Source organism: Python bivittatus, unplaced genomic scaffold (assembly GCF_059951505.1).
Source record: "Python bivittatus isolate LINGU-HERP-01145 unplaced genomic scaffold, Pbiv_v1 ctg000220_np1212, whole genome shotgun sequence".
Taxonomy (NCBI): domain Eukaryota; kingdom Metazoa; phylum Chordata; class Lepidosauria; order Squamata; family Pythonidae; genus Python; species Python bivittatus.
Window position 1 is genome coordinate 6,981,646 of NW_028277048.1, and position 26,218 is coordinate 7,007,863.

At 42.9% G+C, this 26,218-nt stretch overlaps 1 protein-coding gene across 3 annotated transcripts in view; it reads left to right on the forward strand.

Annotated features, from left to right (window-relative positions):
* The first annotated feature begins 5,748 nt into the window (after positions 1-5,748).
* Positions 5,749-26,218, forward strand: part of ARHGAP4 (Rho GTPase activating protein 4) — a 50,636-nt gene continuing 30,166 nt past the window's right edge. Inside the window, exons 1-5 of one of the 3 annotated variants that reach the window (XM_088137743.1) lie at positions 5,749-5,931; positions 17,287-17,482; positions 19,833-19,995; positions 22,009-22,071; positions 25,206-25,397. In XM_088137743.1, the coding sequence (XP_087993869.1) occupies positions 5,865-5,931; positions 17,287-17,482; positions 19,833-19,995; positions 22,009-22,071; positions 25,206-25,397 (681 nt within the window). In that variant the 5' untranslated portion in view covers positions 5,749-5,864. Of the gene's footprint in view, positions 5,932-17,286; positions 17,483-19,832; positions 20,000-22,008; positions 22,072-25,205; positions 25,398-26,218 lie in introns of those variants that run through there. The other 2 variants (XM_088137745.1, XM_088137744.1) reach the window with 2 other exon arrangements.

Sequence of the window (26,218 nt, forward strand, 5' to 3'; positions counted from 1 at the left end):
TGTCTCTCGTGTCTCTGTTTAACCTCCTCCATTTCATGCTAAAAACCTAGTTTTCCTTGAAGGGGACTGCTCTAGCCCTCTAATTCTCATATGCTGTTTTTTGCACCTTTTCTAGCTCTATAATGTCATTTTTAAAGTGGAGTAATCAAAACTGTCCACAGTATTCCCAAGTATGGTCTCACTATAGAGTCATATAACAGAATTGTTATATCGGCAGTTCTGATTAATGCTGATTATTGCAAGTGTGGAATTAGTCTTTTTAGCAGCAACTACAGACTGGATTGGCATTTCTTCGAGCTGCCCACCATACCAAAGTCCTCTTCTTTTTCAACTCCGGCTTAGATCTCATCCACATGTAAGTGAAGCTTAGAATTTTGGTGTTTATGAAAAGATGTGGTCTAAAGGATTAAAATTTACTTTATGTTATAATTTGAAAGAAAAATTTTATAAAATGTTGTATCGATGGTACACCCCAAAGACGATCAAAGATGTATGGGACAATTTCCAACGTTTGTTGGAAATGTAACCAACAAGAAGGGTCGTTTTACCACATGTGGTGGACATGTAAAACTGCAAAGAAATTCTGGACTCAAATACAAACCTTGATGCAGAGCATACTACAAATACAGATTCCATTTAAACCAGAATTATTTCTGTTGGGGATAATGGATTTCCAAATAGGAAAACATCTTATTAGAATTATTCAATACATGATTATCGCAGCAAGACTTCTTTATGCACAATTTTGGAAAACCCAGACACTACCAACAATACAAGAATGGTTGTTAAAACTGATGGAAATGGCAGAAAATGATAAACTGACTTGTTTATTAAAAGAAAATTCAAATAATTATTACCTGAAAGAATGGAAACCATTGATGGACTATTTGCAAAATGCAGGTGGGGCAAAGCTTACATGGGGACTTGAAGATTAGATTATAAATGTAATGGGATATGCTTTGACAAAGAATTATTCCTACTTAAAGCATTAAAAACTAGCACTTATGACACTTATATTATTCTTAAGACCAGAGATAGATTGGAAGATATCTATTTTTCATGTCTTTTTTCTTTTTCTTTTACTTTATCTCACCTTTTCTTTTCCTTTTCTTTATAATTTGTATTTTCAATTTTCTTCTTCATTTCTAACTTTTAACTTTGTAATCTTAAAAATTTCAATAAAATACTATTAAAAAAAAAAGAATTTTGGTGTTTACATGCCTTACTTTACGCTTGTTACATCGTTTCTTTTTAAAAAGGAGTGCTTTTTAAAAATAAGTTTTTCTTACATTGTGCTTCTCAGCCACTTCTCCCCTAAGATTGGGGTTTGTAATGGATGCCTTATTTCACCACATTGTTTTACAATATTTGTGAAGATATAAATGAGATGAATATAAATGAGAAGAAATATGTAAGTATTTTATAATAAACATACCATCTCTGGACATTTTGTGGACTAGAAAAACGCTATGTAATAATCTAAGCTAAGCCTTGGGATATCATCCTTTGAAGGTTAATTTGCATCTGTCCTCCATTTGAAATAGGGTGGGCAAATTTTTACCAGATCCTTAAGTGGATAATTTATGCTGAATATAGAGTTGGTGCCTGCAAGCTTTGATTCTGGACCTACAATGTCTCCAGCAGCAAAATTCTGCTATTGCTGAAAATGAATGGCTCTTCCATAGTCCTGACTATGGTATTATTGAAAGGGAGCAGTTACTAAAACTAAAACTTCTATGCGATGGGTCCTTTTTGCCCTGGTTACACTAGTTTTTATTCTGCTTTCCAGCTTGTGGGGAGCCAGCAGCTAATGGTGGTTTTAAGTGCATTACCCCGGGTGTTCTGTTCAGTGACCGTCTCACTTTCAGGACGTTTAATGCAACCTGTATAGCAGGAACCAGTATGTGTAAATGCTGCTGGATTTCAGTAGCTACTCAGTTTTTTAACAAATTGTGTGTTCTAGAAACATTTTCCAGAATTAAAAGACTAGTACTTGAGTTCCATTTATAAGGTGAATTTCTTCTGAATGCTTAAGGCAGTGAATATAATACCCACCCAACCCCCACTTTTAACCCACTGTAACCTTGTGAGGTAAGTTAGGCTGTGAAATGACACTGTCATGATTAAGTGGGGATTTGATCCTGCATCTCCTCTATCCAGCTTGTCTCAAAATATACATGCATTAATCACAGTGGCAATAAGAACAGTGATATGAAAACTAAGGAAGATTGTTTCCAAGTTCCCCTCCTGTTGACTCCTTTCTCTGAAGTTCTCCCATGTTTCCAATCTGTAGGAAAAGAAGTGGATTGGTCCTGGACAAAATAAACCTGATTATTTGGTGATAAACATTTCAGTATCGGGTACTGCTGGATTGAGTGTGGTGGCAAGAAGTCTGTCAATGAGCTACTGAGTCAAGGAAGGCACTTGTGACCCTCCTGATGAGACAAGTGACAACTCACGACATCCCTCATGCCAGCTGGACCACTGGGCATTCAGCAATATCTGGCGGGTCACAGGTTCCTCACCTGTACAGCAGTAGCTCTGCCTCCATCCCTTGTGGTCCAGGGTTCAAGAGAGCGTCTTCCCCCCATTCTACATGGAGCTTCAAGTGCCACTTTTTTTGAAGAAAGTCTCATGTCATGATTATAAGAACAGTTCCTCAATGGCTCTTAAGCAACCTCCCTTGTGCCTGATGCCAGGGAAAAGGGACAAGAAATGTCTTCCAGCCTGAAAAGTGAAACTCATCTCAAAGCTTGACTTGTGTTTTTCTCTCTCTCTTCAACTTCCTCATTTTTCTCAAGCGTTGGCTCGGCCTCATCAATCTTGCAGTGCCTCTTAGTTCCTGAACTCAAGGCCTGCTGACACGGCTCAGCCACAGCACATCTTTCTCCTCTCCTTCCTGCCCCTTGGCCGGTTGAGGAGTGTGAAAGCTCTGAATGGTCCTTCTGTCCATCTTTACATATCAAGAACCACCAGCACCACCCCCTACCCTGTGTTATTTAGGAGTGTGGTTTTGCAGTCAGAGGCCAAATAATCCCAGCTTTGAAAGTGCCTGTTCAACTTCCTCCAAGAGGGCGGGGGTGTTTGCAATGGACCAGCACAGGGTGTAGAATTCAAAGCAGCTCTCTGTGCTGGGAAATCCCTTTTTTGCAGTGAAGGCTCCAGCTTCAAGCTTGTTCATGCTAGCTCTGGATGGTCCTAACAGAAGAGAGCAAGGGGGGCAAAGAAGACAAGGCAGGAAATGGGGAACTTTTTACTGGCACAGCTCTTATTTTAATGTTCTTCTGTATTCTTGGTTTAAATTCAGGCAAAGCTGTGCATTTCTTGTTTTGCTGAAGTAAGGAAACATTTGCTTGTTGATTTAAAAAAAAAAAAGAGGACCTTGCTTTTAAGATGGGTAAGACAAGTTATGTTTCAGTTATAATTTGCCTTAAATATTTGGCCTGATTACTTACTTGGTGACTGAGTTAAGCAGATTTGGATCATGTGGGAATTCAAATAGTGCAGGATGGCTCCAAGCACCAAACTCCATGTATAAATAGCAATGGCCTCTGAGTGCAAGTCTCCTAAGTTTTATGCCGTGTTTCTTGCATAGAGCATTTAACGTGAGGATTACTTGCACCAATACTGCATAAATAAATGTTCTTTCTGATCAGTCTGGTCTTGCTCATTCCACTGAGGCACAACAGGTTTTGAATGAGAGAGTTGCCTGTTTTTGACTAGCCTAGCTACTAACTACTGAAAGTTGGTTACTAGTTTTGCCAATAGCAAAAACGGCTGTGCTTCTCTTTACTGTACAGGTAGTCCCCAGCTTAAGAACGAGTTCTGTCCCCAAGGCCTGTCCTTAAGTTGAATTTGTATGTAAGCCAGAACAGTATTATTGTATAATACTGTATAAGTAATATTGTATAATGAACTTGAACCATTGTGTATTTAACTCAAATCATTGTGTTTGAATTTTGCTACAATAGGCTCTGTTCATAAATATGGGTCGTCTGTAACTCCAGCGTTCTTAACCTGGAGACTACCTGTATTTAGTTATGACTTCTATTTTCTATTTTTAACAGAACGTTAAAGGCAGTAAGTACAGTAATGATTTGAATTTTTTGGTTTCACAGATAGGAAATCAGCCCCTGACCTTTCTTGCTCTGTCCCATCTTCCTTAGGAGTAATGTGAAATATGCATTTGATGGGAAGAACAGGCAATCTTGGGGGCCAGTGGGATACATTTGGAATTAGGAGAGCCTCTCATGATTGTTTTCACAAAATCCTGAGGGAGCATGACCTCTTCTCAAAATGGCTGATGTGGTGCACATGACCAGTCAAAGAAAACCGAAGTACCAGAAAGCAAACTTCCTGGCTCCAGGTGCCCTGGGCATACTGGCAAATTTCGAAATGGCTGCAGCCATGACTCATTTTAACCGATTGCCTTTGAGGCCCATGTGGGTCCCAGAGGTGCTCTTGGAAATGAAAATGAATTTGAAGACTGGCACTCTGTCATTTCATATATTTTTAATTCAAGGAATCTAAAAAAAATGAGGTGAGTGAGATGCTGGATTGTCCGTCTCTGGCCTAATGATAATGCACTTTGGTCAAATACTTCTGGCTTCGGGTGGCTGAAGAAATTTTGTCGCCTGAGGCAAAAGGCGTCATGTCCTTCCGCCATTCCTTTCATCTTCCTTCAGTGCAGGAGAGAAAACAATGTCTTCCAATATGGTGAGGGAATTCATTTAGAGGAGGGCGGGCGTGAAGAATACTGCTTTCCGGCCCCAGCCCTATTCTCCACTCTAGTCTATGCCACAAAAGGCCCTCTGTGATGGGGCTCCTGGAAATATTTAATCATTTATGCAGCTTGAATCAAAGGAAGGAGACTTGGGACAAAGGTGTGCATGGAAAAGGAATCTTATTCTATCTCTGGCTTTAAGGTAGTTGGTTCCCCCTTTCCTTAGAGTGGCAGATTTAACCCAGTGCAATAACTTTGAGCCTCAGTTCCGAGCCAAGATTTGTACACTAAGATTTATGGAACAAGCCATGGGGGCCAGGTTCACAAACAGTGCTGAGCCATAACAGATGGTTCTCATACCATGCTAAGCTAGAAATCAAATACCTAGTCTTGGCATGATGTTCTAATTAGTACACTTAATTATATTTAAGGGCAGCAGAAGATTTCCTGGATAGGTTTCTCTTGCTTTTTCTGTTCCTCCTCCCCTTTGGCAGGGGCACTGATACAACGCACAAGAACAGTTTGCTCACTCTTGTATGTACAACCCTCTGTGGCTGTACACTTGCAACGTGAAGCACCAGAGATCTTCCACTGAATGGCTTTATCCCAAGTTGCAGCCCTCTGGGGCAACTCCATGCGAGTACTGCTCTGATTTCTTTGAAAAAGGGGCGATGGAGGAAGAGGTGTAATTTCTGAGCGGCAACTCCCGATGATCCTCGTATTTCCTTGGAAATGGGCGATGGAGGAGGCGGCGGCGTACTGTAGTTACTCCAACGCAATTCGCAGAGGAGGGTGCAATCTGGTGGTGCAACAGTCGCCGCTGCCGTTTCTCCGGTTGCTGTTGGCAGCGCTTCTGTGCAGTCCGAGCGCTGGAGCGGGTGACACAAAGCCTTTGGCTCCAGCCCTGGACGAGAGCGCCTGGCACGGGGGGCCGATTGTGGCTGGCACCGAGAGGAGGGGAAGCCGGAAGGCAGCGGGTTAATCCCGCCGCTCCAGCCCCAGCTTCTCCTGTGGGGAAGGGAACCAGAAGGGAAGGGGGCGGTGCCTCGCCCAGGAGCGCGGCACACCGCGCCGCATCCCCCGTGCGCATCTTGCGGGCGGACGGCGGTGGCCCTGCTGCGCCCCGCCGCAACCCGCCGAAATGAACGCGCCGGGGAAGGCGCGCCGCGAGCGGGGCAGCCTGGCCGAGTACGAGACCCAAGTGAAAGGTGAGCTCGGGGTTGGGGGGCGGCGGCGGCGGCGGCGCCCGGTGGGGGTCGCGGTGGGGCGGCTGCTGGTGTGGGTGGGGCTGCACGAGCTGGAGAGTAAAAAAATGGGGGCCGGAGGGCGAAATGGGGGCTCCTCCAGTTGCCTGCAGCGGGCGAAAGGGGCGGGGCTGCGCATGGAGGGGGACAGGGGTGCACCGTGTGCGCGGGGACGGGGGGGCGTGCGTCGGGAGCGCCACTGCGCTAACGCAGCCCGGAGTGGGGAGCGGGGGAGGGGGCAGAAGCGGCCCTTCGGAGCAGGACGTCTCCCTGTTTGCGCAGGTGGTGGCAGCGGTGACAACGGCGTTGTGGCGCTCTCACTTCCCCTCTGCCTGTGAGCTTGTAGGCCTGGGTGATCCAGGGCTCCGCCAGCCTGAGCCGTCTGCTGGAGCCAGGGGCCCCCTTCCCGCTGGGGTGACTGCCTTGCCGAGGACCATCCTCGGTGCGCGGATCCATTGCGGCTGCGTTTATATTGCTGGCAGACGAATGTGTTGTCCCACCACCCCTCCCCGCCCCTGAAATCTAGAAAAATGTGACCCAGATTTTTCAGCCCAGATGTTATTGCTAGAGGTGGTAAAAACGGAGCAAAAGCTACGATTGTTTTTTCTGCTCCAGGAGCAGGAACAAGCTCTCTCTGATAAAGGGTGTGGGGTTATTGGTTTAGGACACAATATGAGGTTCCTTAGCGGGGGGGGGGGGAGAAAGAAATATGCCAGATTGACAGGAAAAGACAAGAACTCAGGAGTCCTGATTCCCAGCAGCCTCTCTCTTCTGTGTGAAACGTTCATTTCCACTTCCCATCTGAAGACACCCTTGTACAGCGAAGCTGTTGATTATAATGCAACATCCCTTCTTCAAGGTTCCGGTTGTTCAACTTCCTCTCTGTTGTGAGTGATCAGCCAGCAATAATTGTGCCTCTGCCCCGTGCATCAGCTGCTTCTCTCCCTTTCCCCCCAGTGCACAGCACCTTTCTGGACATGCCTTGACTTGCTGCGTATATCACAGACGCCTCCACTGAATACCAGAAGGCTTTGGTCCAGCAACGTGGGTTCACAGTCTTCACTGTCATTTAATCAATTGCCACATAAAATGATCTAAGGCATTTTGGTGTCTGAGGAGAAAACAAGAGTGGTTCAACCATAGAACTTGGGTGGCACCATCAACTGAGACAATTGGGTGTGCGCATGGGAGTGTAAGGTCGGTTTCATTAAGGAACAGCTGGACAAGGGGACAGTGCTTCATTTTATAATGCAATTTGCACAGGAAATTAATCAATGGATATTATGTTGTGGAGCAGACCTCTCTCTCCCATCAGTGGCAAAACACCAGGGTTATTGGTGGCATTGAAGCAGGGCTTTGGGGCAGACACCTGGGGTCCCACTGAACAGAATAAGTAGGAGAGCCCCTAAATGCAACAGGGCTAGCCTAAGGTATTTTGATGTGAGTAAGTAATATGTATTTCAAGCTGGGGGAGCAGGCTATAAGACTGTTACATCCACTGAACTACCTTACTGCATCCCTGATGACTTGGCACCTGAAAACCGCAGGGTTGCTTTATTGTTCGGGTACATCCACCCGCTGCTAGGTTTAATTTTCTCTTTCAGAAATCCTACCGTCCTGCTCACTATTACTTCTCCTAAACCTTACAAGGCTGGAAACAAGCCACTATGCATAAAGAAGTAGAACATAAATATATTTAGATAGAAATAAATTTAAGCTTGCTTTCCTTTCCTGGGTTCCTGCTAGCAGAAGCCGTGCCACTCTGAAGCAGAAGGTGAGGCACCTCGTTCGGAGGCACTTTGGAGGATCTGTTAAGGCACTTTTGAGGGTGGAAAGTAGCCCCTGAGGAGGGATTGGGGATGCTTTCACCATGGGACTTGGTTCACTGGAATTTGCTGATGTACCCATGTTGGAGAAGATGGCATGCCCCTGGAGCAGGATTAGCCACAATGGTGCCCATGGGCTCCAACATGCTAAGGAGCATCTCCATTGGGTTCCTTCAGGCTCACTACCCCACCTGACATTTTCAAATGTTCTTTTAATTGGGAGACTGGGCTGACAAAGCAAAATGCTCATCACATCATCTTTATCTCCAAGAATGGCATTCTTTACAAATAAAAAGTGGATGTTTGCTGCCCACTGCTTGATCTGAAAATGTGACAACTTTGCCAGGCAAAAAGAAAAAAGAGAAGCAGGGGTGGTAGAAGGGACCCTGACTAATTTACATTCCTGGAAACTAGAGGGGGTGGCTGAGTACATGTTAGCTAATTTAAATTCTGGGTGTGTTGCTTTGGGCCTGATTGTGCATCTCCTTATCAGCCATTTTAGAAGAGTGGCCACAGCATTACAAATCCATCCAGTGGCCCACTGAATGCAGACCCTGTGCACCCAAGTAGCCTAGCCTTAGACGAAGTCAGACACATCCAGATGTAGAGTATGGTTGGCTTTCCCATGAGGTAGGATGAGGCTGTTGTCTCAGGCCATTCATTCAATGTGCTATGGAAGGAAGCAGAAGGGATATTTAATTTATTATTACAAATGTACTCCTACCAGAGGGAGAAGCACTTGTGGAATGTTCTGCTTTAATAACTTCTCCACTACTGGAGGCTCTGTGCTTTCATTAAGGATAGGAGGCCATATTTGCTCTTCTGCCTCTGGCAATACTGTAAAATGCTTGGGGCCTGCAGCAAGTTAACTCTTTGGCTTCAAGGTAAAGATGAAGTAGCTAAGCTGTAATGGTAGAGCAAACTGCCCCTTGAGTTTGCTGGATTACATCTCCCATAGTTCTCAGTCAGGACATTGTTTGGCCATGTTGGCTGGGAATTATGGAAAATGTAGTGCAACACATCTGGAAGGCACCGGGTTGAGCAGAGGAGGGAGAAACTTGTTGGTGAACTGTAACAAGAACTTGCCCTGAGAGACATGAGCTTTGGATCCCAGATCATCCGGAGAGTCAGTAGGGGTGGCCTCCTGGCTAAGCCACCATAGAAATATGAAGGCAGGTAAATCTTAATAAATAAGATCTTTGCAATTGCATCACTAATGTATTCTTTCTTAAGCAAATTACTTTCTAAAGAACAGCACAGTTTGCAGGAGAAGCATAATACGTTATTAGCTGCGTTCAGGCTAAGATTTGAGCCATGTTATAAATCAGATTACTTGCAGACTCTTGAATACCTGACTCCTGAATTTGTTGTGCAATTAATATGGATTATTTTCACTGTCTCCTCCGTGGCCCGCTGGAGTGGAGCAAATGCTTCCTAGAGGGGACTCTGAGGCTTTCTTATTTCATGCCCCTTGCCCATATCCTTGCCTTTGCTCCTATCCTGTTGCTGAATCACGATTTTGCATGGGAAGGGTTGGAGAATGGCCTGATATCTCTGCCTTCCTTTTTCTCTCCAGTCAACTAGTTCTCCCTTCTCCATGTTCCCAGCTGAGTTTTCTTTCCCCACTGAGTACAGCTTCCGAGTTGTCAGTTCTTATTTTTCAGAGGCTTTTGTGCAGAGGGGTGGGGGAAGGGCTTTATCCATTTCTGTGTCTCTTGCTAAAGCTGGTAGATGAAGCAGATGCGGTCCCCCTCCTCAATTGTTGGCTCCTTTCTTAATTATCCAATGGACTTCCAGCACCCTGTTATCTGACATGGATCATGGTTTTGAATTCTAGGCTGGTTGGTGGAAAGAATTCAGTTAACGTCTCCCTTTTTGTTAATTTGTGCATTCTTACTTCTTCTGCTATACTGAAGCCTGATCATACTGGGCCAGAGCATATTGATGTTTTCTTCCAAAACATACAGTATATTGTTCTTTTCTCATTATTTTGGATTCTAGCATTTTTAATGCTGTACACCACCCAGAGTTGGGCAGCCTTCCAAATTTAATAAATAAATAAATAAATAAATAAATAAAACTAATTACGCACACGCACACACACATACACACACATACTTTGTGATATCAAGAGCGGAGACAAGATACCTTGCTCAGAAATGTAATTCCCTAATTGCTTGATAGTATCTAGCTCCTCAACTGGCTTCTGCAGTTTCAGCAGGCATTGCCTACTCGCACACTTTCAAGTGTAATCTCTCACTTACAAAGGACTAGAAGCTGAATTTTGTACTCAGTTCCACTTTCTGCATTGTTCCTACACTTTTCTAGAGTATTTGCAGCATATGACCAGGTCTTGCAGAGCAACCCCCACTCCGCCTGCTGATGCTCCTCTATGTATGTTTTGTAGGTCATACTTCGCAAGTGAAAAATTTTTTATGCAGTGTTTTTATGCAGGAACTGTAGTATGTATAATTATTATATATATATATATATATATATATATATATATATATATATAATCACCTGTTCCTCTGAAGTGTTCCTCTAGCTTGCCAGGTGAATGATTATTTACAAGCCTGTTTCTGTGTAAAGATACATGAGATAAGTGTTAGCTCCATTTAGCAGGGCTTGTGGTGTGCCACTGCGTGTAACTTGGATGATGGACTCCCCGTGTCCATCAGCCAGCAGAGCTGTCAAAGAGACTATGACAAGATATGGGACTCTTAATGCCTCTCTCTGTAAGTGGGAGAGTGAATCCCCACAGAAGTGGAAGAACTGTAGCTATTTGGAATGTTTAAGGTAGGTTTTCTTACATATGATAGTTCAGTATATGCAGGACATCTGAATACAAAATACTAACATTTACACTAGAATGTCCATGCCAGTGACAAACTATGAGCATGACATGAAAAGGGCACACACATTCTTTTCCTTTTCTAGTTTAAATGAATGATTGTTGAGAGAGGATGGGTTTCCGTTTTGCATATGTTTTGAAGCCATGGTTTCTCTTTGTTTAGGCCTAGGCTACATAATTATATATTCATGCTTGCTTGAATCATTGAGAAACAGTGTTCAGCAGTCAGTGGTGTTATGCACATTTATGCAATTTAATAAGTACATATGCAATTTCACTCCAAGGTGTGGCTTTTGGATGGCTTGATTGCAGTAGTGATGCTGTTTTTGTATCTCTTACTTAAGTGTGATTTCATGCAATTTGTGTCTCTCTGCATCAAATACAACTTGATTCTGCTTATGGTTCTACCTTTGTATGTGTCATATTTTGTATTCATAGCTGTTATTAAGTGAATGACTAGACTTGTTTTCTAGAGTATAGGCCTATGGTCTCTTACCTGACACTGTTGTGCCAAATTGGGGGGTGCTACTATAGATAGAAAGCAATATGCAGAAATGTGATAGTATTCTTTAAAACTTCTGTTTCCTAAGAAAGTTAGCTTATTGATAATTTATGAGAAACAATCTTGACATGAGATTAAGAGGGGTTCTAGATCAGCTTCTTCTAACCTTATATCCTCCAGATGTGTTAAGTCTATATAATCCCAGATTCTCCAGCTTTTTGTAGCATCAATACCTCTGGTGAGCACCTATTGACAGAGATGCCCCAAATGACATTTTGATTTCCTTAAAAACACACATAAAACACACACACACACACGCACACCAGTACCCAAATTCTGTTGCTTTGCTTGGCAAGTGACAGGAATCAACTGATATTAGCTGGCCTCCAACAGCAATTCCATGTTTAAAGAGGAGTGGTTGTACATATATATATAGAATTTTGTGTTGGAAAAATTAGTTGCCTGTTGACCTGGGAGGAAGAGATCATAGATCATGTTGTTAATTTGTGAAAAGAGATATATTGGTTGTATAGAACTAAAGAGGCTACTGATTTACTAAGTAGTAGTTGCATACATATTGATAGTATTTATTGCTGTTTTAGAATAATGGTGCTCTGACAAGAATTCATTGAACTGATTCAACATTCGTTTATTTCTTCATTTTGGAAGCAGATGAAATGTTCGTAAAACATCATGGATTTTGACTTAAAGGAAAAATTCCTAGATGTGTGCTGCAGTAAATGAAGGACAAAAGGCATTTATTTTGAGAGCCTTAATTGTTGCTATGATGAGAAAAGGGAAGGCAACCAATTAAGTCTGTCATTCCAGCTTGGTTGATTGCAGGAAACTGAAGGGTTTTTTTTTTTTTGCAAATAAATTGCTCATCATTCACAAGAAAGAAAGATTCAACATGTTCACTTCTATGTTTGGAATACTTTTAGCGTGTAATGCCATGAAGCAATTTACGTCTTTCATTTAAGAGGTTTGTCTATACTGTATGAGATTATGGATTTTTTTTTTTTAAAGCAAGTTGGTACCAGTATCAGGTATAAAAATATGGACTCCAACATTTTGTCACTCTCAGACAGAGACATTCTCCCCAGGACACACCTCTGCATTGCCACACTCATACCACATTCAGAGTGATGCCACTGGACTCCCCTCCACTGGAGGGCTGCCTTTAAGCTAAGTAGGCACTGCCCTAGGGTACCAAACTTAAGGGTACCAACAGTACCCCTCCTTCCAAATCATTCTAAACATGGAGATCTTCACATTGTTGGGAGATGGTTCCATCAGTCAATGTTGGCTAGGGGTACTGTATACCCTTGAGCCAGCCCTGCCCTCCAGCAACCCTGCTGTCCCAATTAGTTAACTCTCTTGCTACTGCCAGTCCCCAGTTTGGGATCCTTCAGGGCAGAGGTCTGCTTCCTTACAGAGCAACAAGGAGAGCCAGCAGCAGCATTCGTTCCTTCAGATACGGAGTACAAAGCATGCGTAGCTCTCCTGGGATGAGGAATCAGGACCCACCTAGGAAAATACTTTTTTGACAAGCAACCAGCGGGAGGGTCCAGAAGAAGTAAAAAAGAAAGCACAGTAGAGTCTCGCTTATCCAACATAAATGGGCCGGCAGAATGTCGGATAAGCGAAAATGTTGGATAACACACAGTAACGATTGAGTGTGGTTAAAAAAAAAAAAAAAACCAATCCGCTGCGCCTGTTACAATCAATTTTTGCGTTGCAGCGCCGCACTGTCAGGAGCAACAAGAAAGAGTACACTCACGCTCGCAAACAAGCGGCACACTTTTCTCATTGCCAATTTATGCGTGTTGTGTTTTTTTTAGGGGCGTCGGATAGGACAGAATGTCAGATAAGCGAAGGTTGGTTAAACGAGACTCTACTGTATTCTCATACAAACATGAATACCAGCTGGGACAAGGGGATTAGGAATGGAGGTTTGAGTCTACCCAGTGGGAAGAAGGAAAATACCCTCACTCACCCTTTGTGTGATTGGCTTAAGCACTCTTCCACAATAGAAGATAGGAAACTTACTCATGATGGCCAGGCTGAAGGCCAGGAACAGTTCACATGTTACAGGTCCAGCATATGGCCCCACACTAGGAAAGATAGAGGATTCTCCTCCAGGTAACATGGATTAGTATCCTGGGTTTTTGCATGATGAAATAGCCCTTACCCTGTCTGTAACCTGTCCTGCGGTTTAATGGATCCTTTGCCATGTGCTGCTTGACCTTAAAAGCTGGGCAGTTCTTGGTTGCTGACATAACTGCAATCTTTGCCCTAAAAAACTCTGGCTCTCAACTGCTTCCCAGCCCAAGTGATTACTTCATGCGGACTGTTAGTGGTGTCTATCCCACCTGTGTACCATCCATGTGAGCAGGGAATGGATGGATGTCCTACTCTCATCCTAATTCTTCCTCTACTCAGAATCCCATTCCTGAGGCAACTGAAGCCCGATCATAGTAGTGTATGAGACGAGATCTCAGTCTCTCTCTCTCTTAAAGCAACTAAGGGACAACCCCTGTGGCTCCATGAAAGGCACAGTACAGTTTTTTGGGTAGTTGCTTATCCCACAGCATGCAAGGGGAGAGGAGCCTCCATAGTCCAGTGGATTGCCTGCTGATGGTGAAGGATCTAGGAGTGTTCTGGTGGTCATTGCTACTGGAGACAAAGAGGGTGTGAGATGGATTCCTTGCCTGTGGAAATGCAGCTATGGGGAGATGCAAAGAGACAGCAATGAGCTTTTGCCACCAACAGCAGAATTTGGGCCTGAATATTCAGAAAACTTTGCAAAGAAAAGAGGAAGTGATGTGACCTGAGAACTCAGTCCTCATGTCTCAACCTCACCAGTCACTGGAAGTAGAGAAGACTGCCTTGATTGGGGTTATAATGAAAGAGTGTGGGTGCTGTGTGGGCACTATGGAAAGTAAAAGGACCTCTGAACATTGCCTGGTCTTTGCAAGCAGTTATCTCATCCACCTGTTCTTTGCTCTGCGTGGTCTGGCGGAACAGAATGTTAGAGCAATACAGTTCAGACCAAAGACCCCAAAACAGTCAGGACTGGGTGATAGAGAAAGCTGTGAGAGCTGTTTGCCATAGTTGTACTATCTAATTGTGCCACTCTCAAATAAGTGGCGTTTTTCAGCCACAGGGCAAGTACATTCCTCTTCCCATCCTTGAGTTGGCCACTGTTCCCTTCCGTTTGCCAATAGGGGAAGCGCTAAACATGGCAGCCAGCTAGCTAGCACCCCATCCCTTTCTTGTTCTTCACTTGCCACTGTCTCTTTTTGCAGCGAACAAAAAGAAGGAAGTTAAAACTCTCAACCAGCCACTGTGTGAGAGAAGCAGCAAAGCTTTCCCTCAGAGCATTGAGGATGGGGGACAATGGCAGGGCATAAAACGTCTTGCCCGCTGTGGGAGGGGGAAATAGCAGAATCCAAGAAGTGGTGGGAGTTCTTATCATAGGTCCAGAGGAAACATGCTGACATTTCTACAGCATTTCTTTCTCTAGCAGGAACTGAGCCTAGAGTTCGTTGGCTCAGCTTGGCTTCGAAAGCCCCATGTCTTGGAAGATGCCAATATAGGTTTCCTCAGGGATCAAATGCTTGTCTGGCCCAAAAAAACCCTATGATCTTTCATGAGAACTGATGAGTTGCAAAAGAGGTGGGAGGTTTTGGCTGTCTGTGACATTGCTGATCTCTGGATTTGCTCTTCCCCTCCTTATTTGTGTGTTTGCTGTGTCTAGACACCTCTTGACTCCTGAAGTCAGCCAGAATTTGGTGTTGGATACCTGTGTCTGTAGTCTCAAGATATTGTTAGGTACTTGTCTGCTCTGTGTAGTTTCCAATGAGAGTTCTGAAGATAGCTGTTTGTGGAGAAGCACTCTCTTTGTGTATAAAACTTTTCTCTCTCATTACCAGACCTTCCATTTATGAATTCTGATCATGGGGGCAGAGAATCCTGTTACCTAAGTCCTAAACTCTGTGGAATTTATGGATGCCAGAAGAGCATCTGAAATTCTGCTTTAAGGTGTCTGCTGTTTCCTTAACCCCTTAAGCCAACAGATATGAAGTGTGGATTGTTTCCATAATGGATCAAATTTACTATACTTCTTTACCATCTTTCTGGAAAGAATATGTGCCAGGACTTATTTCTCAAGTATATACAAGAAAATAATAGTAAAGGATCCCTAAGCATGTTTCACGCTACTAAGAATATATCCCAATCCCTAATATAAATCCCTTCATATGAACTAGAATTGGGAAATCAGGGCCCCCTCATCAAGAAGGGGGGATTTGTCTGTTCAAAATTATTCACTGATCTCTTTTTCTTCTCCAGCTGGAATGTGTTGCTTCCTTCTGAATCCTCCTGTGGATGGGAGTTGTGAAACTAACAGCATTTTTTAAAAAGCCTCAGTGCTGTCTCTAAAAAGATGCTATCTTAAGACTCTTACAGCATGTTTTTGAAGATGTTAATTATAGAGGGCTTGTCAGGAGATAACTGGGTTTGCATACTAATGTGGAGTGGAAATGTTTGATTTATGTTTAGCTTATATTTCCTAACAGACCTGGAGGTGTTAGAGAACTTTCCTATCTGGGCTGTTTCATTATTTAACTTTCCAGTGAATAGTAGGGCTGAAAACTGTATGAATATGTGCCTGTTTCTTTTGTCCTGTCTTTGCTTCTGGCCAAATAGATATTACATAGGTGTGAAGCTGAGGGGAATGGAGTTACTGCAGAAGCACACAGTATTGTATGCAGATGTCCTTATCCCTTTCCATAAGTGGCCTTTGAAGTTGTAAAAGCTGACGCTCTCAGCTGGTCGCAGAAGCTGACTGAAAACAATACTGGTTAGCCTGTTCCCTCAGTGCTACAACCCCATTCCCCCACTCCCATTTGACACTGTCTTTCCTTTTTAAGGAACAAAATTAAGTGATGAACAGATCTTTTATATTTTAAAAGTTCACACCATGACTTTAAGGTACTGAGCGGTTCATTTACTAAATCATTGTTTGAGATTGATAATTTGGCATCTATGTAGTGTGACCACAAGATAAGATTGGGCTCAGTCTGAGAGCAAGACCGTAAATGCGTCCTTTGCTTTTGAAACAATATAATCACTTCTTTGATAAAGAGAAAAGCTAGTTGAGTGGAACACCACGTTGCAATGATCTTCCTTTCAGCTTTTCCTAAAACCATTATTTATTCAGCAGTGCTCATATCCAGCCTATATCCTGGTGAATGCTGGGTGGCAAAAAACTGTTGTGAAAATAATAACAAAGCAAAGCAAAGAAAATAAGGTGGCTGCGGCAACAATGATGATAATGATGATGATACAATAATATAATGATCTAATAAAATGATCAAGTCGTAATCACATTATTCTGATCCAACAATCAGTTTGGAATATTGGCTTGCAGAAATAGATTTTATCTGACTGTGAAATGCAAAAATCACAAGAGCCACACATAACTCTGTGGGAAGAAGGTTCCAAAGAATGGGGGTGCCACAGAGAAGGCCTGCTTTCTTGTATCTCTTGCTTTTCTTATACTTCTTGTTTTTCATGTATCTCTTGAGGGAGGAATCCTTAACAGGTCTTTCCTATGTGTCTGGACCAGGAGGGCAGATTCTGTTCTAGCAAGGCATTGCCTGAAGTATCCTGATGCTGTGCCAGATAGCACTTTGATTTAGGCCTGGAAACCCACCAGTAATGAATGTAACAACAATAGAATTGGTGTTACTTGGCACTGGTGGGGTTATCACACCAATAGTTTAGCCACCATATTTTGTACCAGTTGCAGCATCCAAGTCATCTTGAAAGAGAGTTATAGCAGGCAACTGAATGGTGATCAAGGTGGGATTTACGTTTGGTGGGCATCCAGATCCACGTAAGGTTGTAACTGGTACATCAGCCAAAGATGGCTGAAGGCTCCCTGGTCATGGCTTCTACCTGCTATTGAAGCAGGTGCCATGAGTTCAGGAGGATCCACAACTCACAAACCAACACTTTCAGGGGGAATGCCAGAGCAATGTTTTAAGAAAATGCCTCCAACCTAAGATGACTTACAGAAACTCTTGTTCTCCAAACCTTTCCCTCTGCTATAATCTGTCCTTCTCTCTCAGAAATGCGCTGGCAGATGGGGGAGCAAGTCCGAGGTCTTGACTCTCAGGCAGAGAGTCGGCAACAATTGCTCCAAGATGTGGCTGACTTCCTGCGCCGGAAGGCTGAGGTGGAACAAGAATATTCCCGAGGACTGGAGAAATTGTCTGAACGCTTCTCGGCTAAGATACGTGGCTCCAAGGAGCATCAGAATTTCAGGTAGAATCTTTGGATTCTTCAGAGGGTAAGAAGGAAATTCCAGAGAGACAACTTGAGGGTGGTAATTAGAGGGGTAGGAGCTGAAAAAAAAAGTTAGAGACATTACTGAATAGTAAGTTTCAAGAGTTTAACTCTTGGGGATTTCCTGCAGGATCTTTACTGGGATCCATTTTGTGTGTAAGGTAGTGCAGTGGTGATTGTTTCCCAAACCACAATTGCTGCTCCAATGGCAGATGAGAGACAGTATGGCAAATAACTATACAGGGAGGAATAGAAAGTCATGAGCTGGCGACTTGTAATCCTGCACTTGAAGGCAACTGTTGTTGGAATGTTTCTAATTAGCCCAGTTTCCTGCCAATGTGCTTAGGTTCAAGCCATCATTCCTCATCCCTGTCCCCCCCCCCTTTTTTTTTGGTTAGAAAACTGACTAAACTTTCCCAGCCTTCCAATCTCTTGGGGGAGCTAGAGGTATGAGGGGCATTCCCTCCCATAATCCTTTTGACATTTCACTCACTCTCCAGTCAATACCCCAATTAGTTTTAGTGGAATACATTCCATAATCCATTAATCAGTTTCATAATACCGATAGAAAACTCCTGGGCTTTGATTGTTCCTGTCAAGTAATGTGGACCTTCCTCTTAGCAACATCTCACAAGAAAAATTGAAAGTACCACAACACTGAAATATGTTTTATGTAACAGCACAAGCCATGATTGCCTCAAAAAAATCTTACCCAAAAAAAGCCACTTACAAAAAAATATTTGAAGGTAAATATTTAGGAAAACAGGTTGAAGCAGATGTGATGTTTGACATGAATGAGGTGCTTATCCTACAGACAGTATATAGCACCCATGCAGGAGAGGTAATTTTATTTGCCGTGAGCTTATAACTAAGTGCAGTACAAACAGAGAATAAAACAACGATTAATACTGTAATATACTATAATTGATTAGAATATCATAATATAAAAGAAGGATCGCCAAATTAAAAGGCCCAGGGTATATAATAATATCAATCTATATTCAGATCTGAATACATGAGATGCCTTTATTTATTTTATTATTTATTTATTTATTAGATTTATCTCCGCCCATCTCCCCCTAATGGGGGACTCTGGGCAGCTCACAAAATTTGTTAAAACAATAAATATATCCAAAATTACATAAAGCATGAAAACTGTACAAAGCGTTACCAAAAAAGAAAAAGTCCAAGAGGCTGAGACGGCAGGCCTCTAAGGAGCTAGCTATCCCCACACTTGGTGTCTTCTTTCCCCACCCCAGGCCAAGTGGCAGAGTAAAAAGCAGTTTTGATATTGCTAAGGAAAGCCAGATTTTGCTTATTTTATTTTTAAGAAATTACTTCTGGAGGTGGCCAGCAGAGGAGAAAATGACTGATGGGATGGCGGATGGAGGAGAGATGAGTTGCTGATGGAAGGGCTGATGGCAAGGGTTAAGGCTGACTTTATCAGGATGGCTGAAGACATCATCTGTAACTAAGCTTCTGTGATCCCCTGTTATATTCAACAAATTCATCTCAGAGGATACAAATGCTTCGTGTTATGACTAGGTTACCTCATCAGCAATACTGGGTTAGTGCACCAGTGCAAAGTCAGCACAGCAACAACAGCTCTCCTTCTTATGAGAAAGAACATGGAGATGCAGAGTTCTGACCATAGATTTGAAAACGGAAGTTGAGCAGCAGGAAGAGTGAAAGATGGCCAAATCTTGTTGCTGGAGTCTAGAAGATGGGACCATAGGACAGACAATGATTTGCTCTGTTTGATTTTTTTTGTGTACAGCAGTACTTTAATCTTAAGCTGTGTGTGGTACAAATCGGTGAAACGCACTGTAGCAGTCACGCTGGGTGTAATCAAGATGTGATAACTGCTGCCAGGTCCAAATGGCTTAGGAATGGTCATGGTTGGTACACTAAATGTGGTTGTGCAAATACACTCCTTGCCATGTTATAACCATAGAGAGGCAGTTCTGGAGCTCCCCCAGACTGCAGACCTCCTCTTTCAGAGGGAGTGCATCTGATAGAACAGGCTAACCACAGAACAAGCCAACCACAATTCCAGAGCTCAGCTACCTCTTGACCAAGATTTTTCCACCTTTTGGGTGGTAGTAGTTAATTTTAGACTGTTGATCTTCATCCAGCACATTGCCAGACTTAGCCAAGACCAATTTCAAGCACCGATTACTTCCTTGGAGTTAAATGGCGGGAAGCAATAGAAAAAACAAATCATAAATAAGGAAGAGAGATAAAGGGAAGATAAAAGCCAAGGATACAGATACTCTAAGTGAATTGTTCCTCCAGTTAAAGATGAAAAGGCTCCCTTCTTTCCATGCAGGAAGGACCAGAATCTTCCTTCTCCTTTGAATTGCTGGTATACGATCCTCAACCAGACGCGGCAGGCAAGCCGGGATCATGGAGCACTGAGTGAGATCTACACAGGCCATTTGGCGCTTCGATTGGTGCACATCAGCGAGGATGTGGGGCGATTGGCCCGGAAAGTAGGTGCTTTGGAGGGGAGAAGGGTGGGTTCCATCCTCAGCAGGCCACCTTGATATGTCTATCAAAGATTGACTTTGTCCAGAGTCCTAGGCATAAACAACAATCTCTTCCTTATGGCCCATGCTCTTGCTCTTGCAACCTTGCTCTTGCTCTTGCTAGAGTCTCCCTTTGCCCTCAGCCAGTTATTATGCCTGATTGAAAAGGGAAAGCGGACAGAAAGAAGACTTTTCATGACTCTCTAGCATCTGTGTCAGAATGTTCTCCTCAGTCTTCTCCTGATCAGTTCAGAGGCTGGGAACTATTTCTGTGACTGTTATGTAATCATGGGAAATGTTTTCCCATATCCAGTTTCTTACCTGGCAGACCAGTGCCTGGTGGCCTGGAACATAGTTGTGAAGTACCAGCACCAAATGTGATGGTGGTTGTGTGTGGGAGAGGTGTGCCACTATGGAGGATGGGCTCAAATATTATACTTTGAACGTGGTGTGCTGTTTGTATTCAGCATCTTCTTGTGATCACTGCGTGCAGCCCCATTCTACTTGTCAGTTCCTCTGAGTTTTGTGTCTTGCTCACCAAAGGTTCAAAGTCACAACAGTAATTTCCATGTTTGTATTTGGAGCTCTTACATTAAGCCACCTTCTAGATCTTGATCTGGAACCAAGGTGCTCACAAATTCAGCAGTTTGCAAGCCTTCTCTTTGTCAATGGATTACAACTCTTGATTATTTAAGTCTTACCTACAGGCAGACAGAAGCTGAGAAGGACAGCCATGTTCAGTAGATGGACATTTGCCATTTTAAGATGTGTAAGATGACTCAGCGCTCCCTGCCTTCAGCCAAGCATTTGTCTCCCTATAAATTAGTTGCAGGAGAAAATTATAATTGAAAACTCTTAAAAAGCAGAAAATTGAGTGGGCAGGCCATGAAGTATTAAATGTGGCACAAAAGAGACAGACCCATCAGGCAATTTGTCCTCTTACAGGGTTCAGGTATTCTCTAGCCTAGATAGATCCAGAGGGATTGTTAAGGTGTTTGCCCTTCGAGGTAGACCAGGTCAGGAAACAGACACTGCAAGAGATACCAAAATTCTATTTTATATAGGCTATGAAAAGCCTGGAGAGCCAGTCTGGTGTCATGGTTAAGGCATCAGTCTAGAAACCAGGAGACCATGAGTTCTAGTCCTGCCTTAGGCACGAAGCCAGCTGGGCGACCTTTGGCCAGTCACACTCTCTCAGCCCTGGGAAGGAGGCAAGGGCAAACCACTTCTGAAATCTTGCCAAGAAAACTGCAGGGACTAGTCCAGGCAGTCACCAGGAGTCAACACTGACTCGAAGGCACATATACATACAGTGTTTTTCTAAGTAATGAATGAACTGGTTGGAGCACCAGGCCAGTATGTTTCCATCTCTCCTTTCTCTTCCTTTTTTGCACCTGTAAGGAGGACATTGGACATTTTCCCTTCTGATGTCGACAAATCAGAGTTCCCTGAGTTTAGGCAGCATGCAGAATGATGGTTTGGTTTTTTGGGGATAAGTTATGGTTATCTTTGAGATTAGACATATAGCATCATAAAGCAGGAAATCGTGTTTTCCTGTTACATCTGAACTGGGCTTGTATTCAACCATTTCTTGTCAGGATAGTCTAGTTTTATGCAGTGAGAGTCTGAATGGTCTGGCCTTCATATTTTTTTAAAGTATGTGTAGGCTGCTTATGCAAATCCTTTGTGTCATGGGAGGGAAGCCAAGAACTGCCTGAGCACTGAAGCCTACCCCTTGGTCACTGGAAATCCTTGTTAATCACTGCCATGTTTATGATTATCCCCAAGCATTGCTCACAGGCTTGCAATTATATTTCTGTAACTATAGGGATTAAACACTTGTTTTCTTAAAAATGAAAGCTGAGATTCTCAGACTGCTGTGATAACAATGTCTCTGTTTTTTCCTATGGCTGAGTAGACTCGGCACAGCCAAGGATGCCCTAGCTTAACATTTCCTCCTTTTTCCTCCCTGGCCAGAGCAAAGAGATGGAACAGCAGATGCAGGATGAGCTGCTGAAGGCAATTTCAGAGTTGCAGATGGTAAGTGGGGAAAAAAGGCTCCCTATCCTGCAATTGCCACCTGATTTAGGCTGTCACAGGATAGGGCAGGTGGCAGTGATAGAATGACTCGGTCCTTTTTGCAGCAGTAGACACAGAAGAGCCTTTGTGCTTACTCTCGGGCTGTGCTGCCCCTTTCCCAGATTAGGCATTTAGGATGGAAGCAGCCACTGAGGCTATCAAGTCCCACCCTCTGCTTGGTGCGTCCAGATTAAAGCCTTCCTAACAGATGGTGGTCTAGCATTGGCTCAAACAATACCAGTGGTGGGGAGCCCACCATCTCTCTAGGCCACTGAGGCTGCTGTCCAAGTGCTCAGGAAGGATTTTCTGATATTTAGTTGGAATCAGTCTTCCTGTAATTTAAACTCATAACTTCATATCTTGCTTTCTGGAATGAGAGAGAACAAGCACAGCCTTCTTCTTTGTGGCGTTCTTTCATACATTTGGAAAGTGTTGTCATACCTACCCTCTGTTGTCTTTTCTCAAGACTAAAATACCCAGCTCCTTAAATCTTTCTTCATGGGGCCTAGTGTCTAGTCCCCAGTCATCTTAATTGCCTTTCTTTGCACCAGTTTCAACTTTTCTGAATCTTCCTTGAATTGTGGTGCCCAGAACTGGACACAGTACTTCAGATGGGGTCTGACCAAAGCAGAAAGCAGTAGAGTTGAACAGTTACTTCCCATGATTTGAAAATTATACTTCTGAAGTGGCAATCTAAAACAGCCTCTACCTTTTTTGTAATCACATTTATTGTTGGCTCAAATTCGGTTTGCATTCAAATACTTGGCCAAGTTTTTCTTCTCAAGTACTATTACCAGGCCATGTATCCCCCATCCTATAATTGTGCACCTCGTTTTTGTTTCTTTGCATTTCCTCTGTTAAATTTAATTCTGTTACTTTCAGCCCATTTCTCTAATCTTTTAAGATGTTTTCTAGGGTATTAGCAACTATCCCACCCAATACTGTATCGCCTGCAAATTTGATTAGTGCCTCCTAATCCATGGAAATCATTCAAAAAATTTTGGACATCAGTCCAGTACAGAAGACTTTTGCAGCAGTAGACACAGAAGAGCCTTTGTGCTTACTCTCGGGCTGTGCTGCCCCTTTCCCAGATTAGGCATTTAGGATGGAAGCAGCCACTGAGGCTATCAAGTCCCACCCTCTGCTTGGTGCGTCCAGATTAAACTGGACTGATCCTTGAGATATCCCACTTCATATCTTTCTCCAGTTTCATGAAGAACTGTTGATAAACTCTTTTTAAGTACAGTTTTTGATTCTCTTAATTGTCCTGCACCCACTCCACACTGAATTAATTTGCTAATTAATCAGTATGTTATAGAGTACTTTGCTTTGCTAAAGTCAAGAAATACTTGTCTACAGCATTCCCAAAAGTAAGATAAGCCTGGAAAGATTTCTTCTTGACAATTGCTGAATTGCTTTCAAGGTGTTTTTTTATAATTTATTATAAAATCATCCCAGCAGGTATCAGTGTTCAGCTGACTGGTCTGTAATTTGCTGGATCTTCCTTTCTCCTATTTTTAAAAGTAGAGGCAACATTTGCTGTCCTTCAGTCATCTGGCATTTCACCAGTTGCCCAGAATTTCTAAAAAAAATACATAAAGGTTCAGCCAGACTATTAGCTAGATCCTTCAGTACCCTTGGATGAAATTAATTTGGTCCTGGAGGTTTAAATTTGTTCACAATAAAGATGTATCCCTGACCATGTTTGGATCAGTCATAAGCTTCAGTCCAGCCCCTTCATCTTATTCTTTGCAATTTCCTGTTGGAACACATGGTTTTTTTTGCTGGAGAAGACTGAATGAAAGTAGGACTTGATTTTCCTCATTACCTGTTAGCATTTTGCTTTTTTTCACTGAACAGCAAATATACTGATTATTTCCCTTTTCTTTTATTTTGAACATATCTAAAGAAGCCCATTTTGTTATTCTTAGCATCATTCACTAACTTCACTGTATCTGATCTTTTGGTTTTTCTGACATCAGCTTGGGTTACGGGTTTATACTCTTCTGTTGTGACCTGGCCCTCTTTTCATTTTCTGTATTGTCCTTTTTTGTTTTCAGATCTTCACTGTGCTTTTTGGGTAGCCATGTTGGCTTCTTCTGCTGGCCTCTATTTTTCCTCCCACACTAGAATTGTTTACAGTTGTGTTTGTATTATCTCTTCCTTTAAGAACTCCCACCCATTTTGAGCTCCTTTCCTTTTAGCTTCTTCCCTGGGATCCTACTTATCACTGTTCTGTTAATTAAAATGTGCTTTTTGGAAGTCCAAGTTCTATTAAAATCAAGAATGCCAACATTATATGATCATTTCCCCCCCTCTGTTCCTCCATTTCCACATCTTCCTAAACTAGGTCTATCCTCCAGTTTCTCCTTAAAGGCTACCTCATGCCACAGATTTGAAGCAGGGGTTGCTAATAAGGTCAACAGGTAAGAAACAGACCACTTTGATCCAAGAGGCAACGTCTATAGCAATGTTCTCCTATGTAGGCCATGTTTGGAATGGACAGGAGTCCCACAAAAAGAATATTAATGGATACAGGACATTGTAATTTAATAAATACATTAAACTGGTTAAATATCTTTATTCATGCTTGCTAGACATGTACAGGTAGTTCTTGACTTATGACCATTCATTTAACAACCATTTGATGTTACAACAGCACTGAAAAAAGTGACTTACGAACAGTCCTAGCACTTACAACCATCCCAGCATCCCTACAGTCATGTGATCAAAATTTGGGCGCTTGGCAACTGGCATGTATTTACAACGGTTCCAGCATCCCAGGGTCACGTGATTGCCATTTGCGACCTTCCCAGGGGGCTTCCGATAAGCAAAGTCAATGGGGGAAGCCAGATTCATTTAACGACTGCATGATTCGTTTAATGACTGTGGCAGAAAAGGTCATAAAATCAGATGCAACTCACTTAACAACTGTATTGCTTAGCGATGGAAGTTCCGTTCCCAACTGTGATTATAAGTCAAGGACTACTTGTATTTAGGGTTTACTTATTCCTCTAAATTTATAATTAAGATTTGTCTTTCCTTCTTAACAAAGCTCACTGAGTTTGAGCTGGTCAGCTTTTGTCTATTTGTAGGCTATGAAGTCCTACCAGACATACCGCATTGATTGCCTGAATGCTGAGGCAAAGCTGCGTGAGGCTGAGCGGCAGGAGGAGAAGCGCAGTGGTGGAAAGCATTCAGATCCTAGTGGATCCCCAGGTGGGGCAGGACTTGACAAAACCCCCCGTCGCACTTCACTCCGGAAGGTTGAGCGCCTGCTAGAAAAGGTAGCAAGAAGATGGGGATGAGAGGGTTGAAAATTGTGATCATAGAGAGTGGGTCTTTCTGTAAGGATGCTAGGAAGATGTAGTGGCTGGCTTTTAGAATTGCAGGACTGTTCACTGAATGTACCAGGATTTATGTTGGAGTAAATAAGTTTAGAGCTGTGGGGTTATCAAAATGTTCACACAACATGCTTAATTGGATCAAGACTTAAAAGAGGCATTTGCATAACATATTAAACTGTAATATGTAATAATTAGTATTAACTGTTAGGTTTTTTGTGGATTAGTGTGTTCTAGTAAACACATTGGCTAGTTTGTGGCTCAGTTTATTGGGTGAGAAATACAGAACATGGGTTAATTCAATAATTAGGTTAAATGTGTTGTGTTAGTGCAGCCCATAAATCTCAACCTTCCCTTCCAGTTCTGAGCTGGAGAGTTTTGGGGAGGAGGGAATCTGCAATTTATTGTTCCTTGAAAGAGGCAACTCATGGAACTTTCCATTCCAGCTCCAGGTTTGGAGCAGGGATAGGGAGCAAGAGATGACCAGAAGCTCCTTTTCAAAGGTCCCTCAGAGAACCTCTCTGCATAAGGGAGAAAGTTTTGGGGGACCACAGATTGGCTGACAATTGAGGCCAACCAAAACCTGTGACCATCTACTACCACCTTGCAATACTTTCAGCCAGTAAGTCCAGACCACAAGCCACTTCCTTTTCCTTTGGTTCTTTTTTCTGCTCCTGGTGGGCTGATACGAAACTTCTGTGACCTTGGTGGAGGCGGATTGGTTTCATCTGGCAAGGCTATTTTTAAACAAGAAAACTAACTGA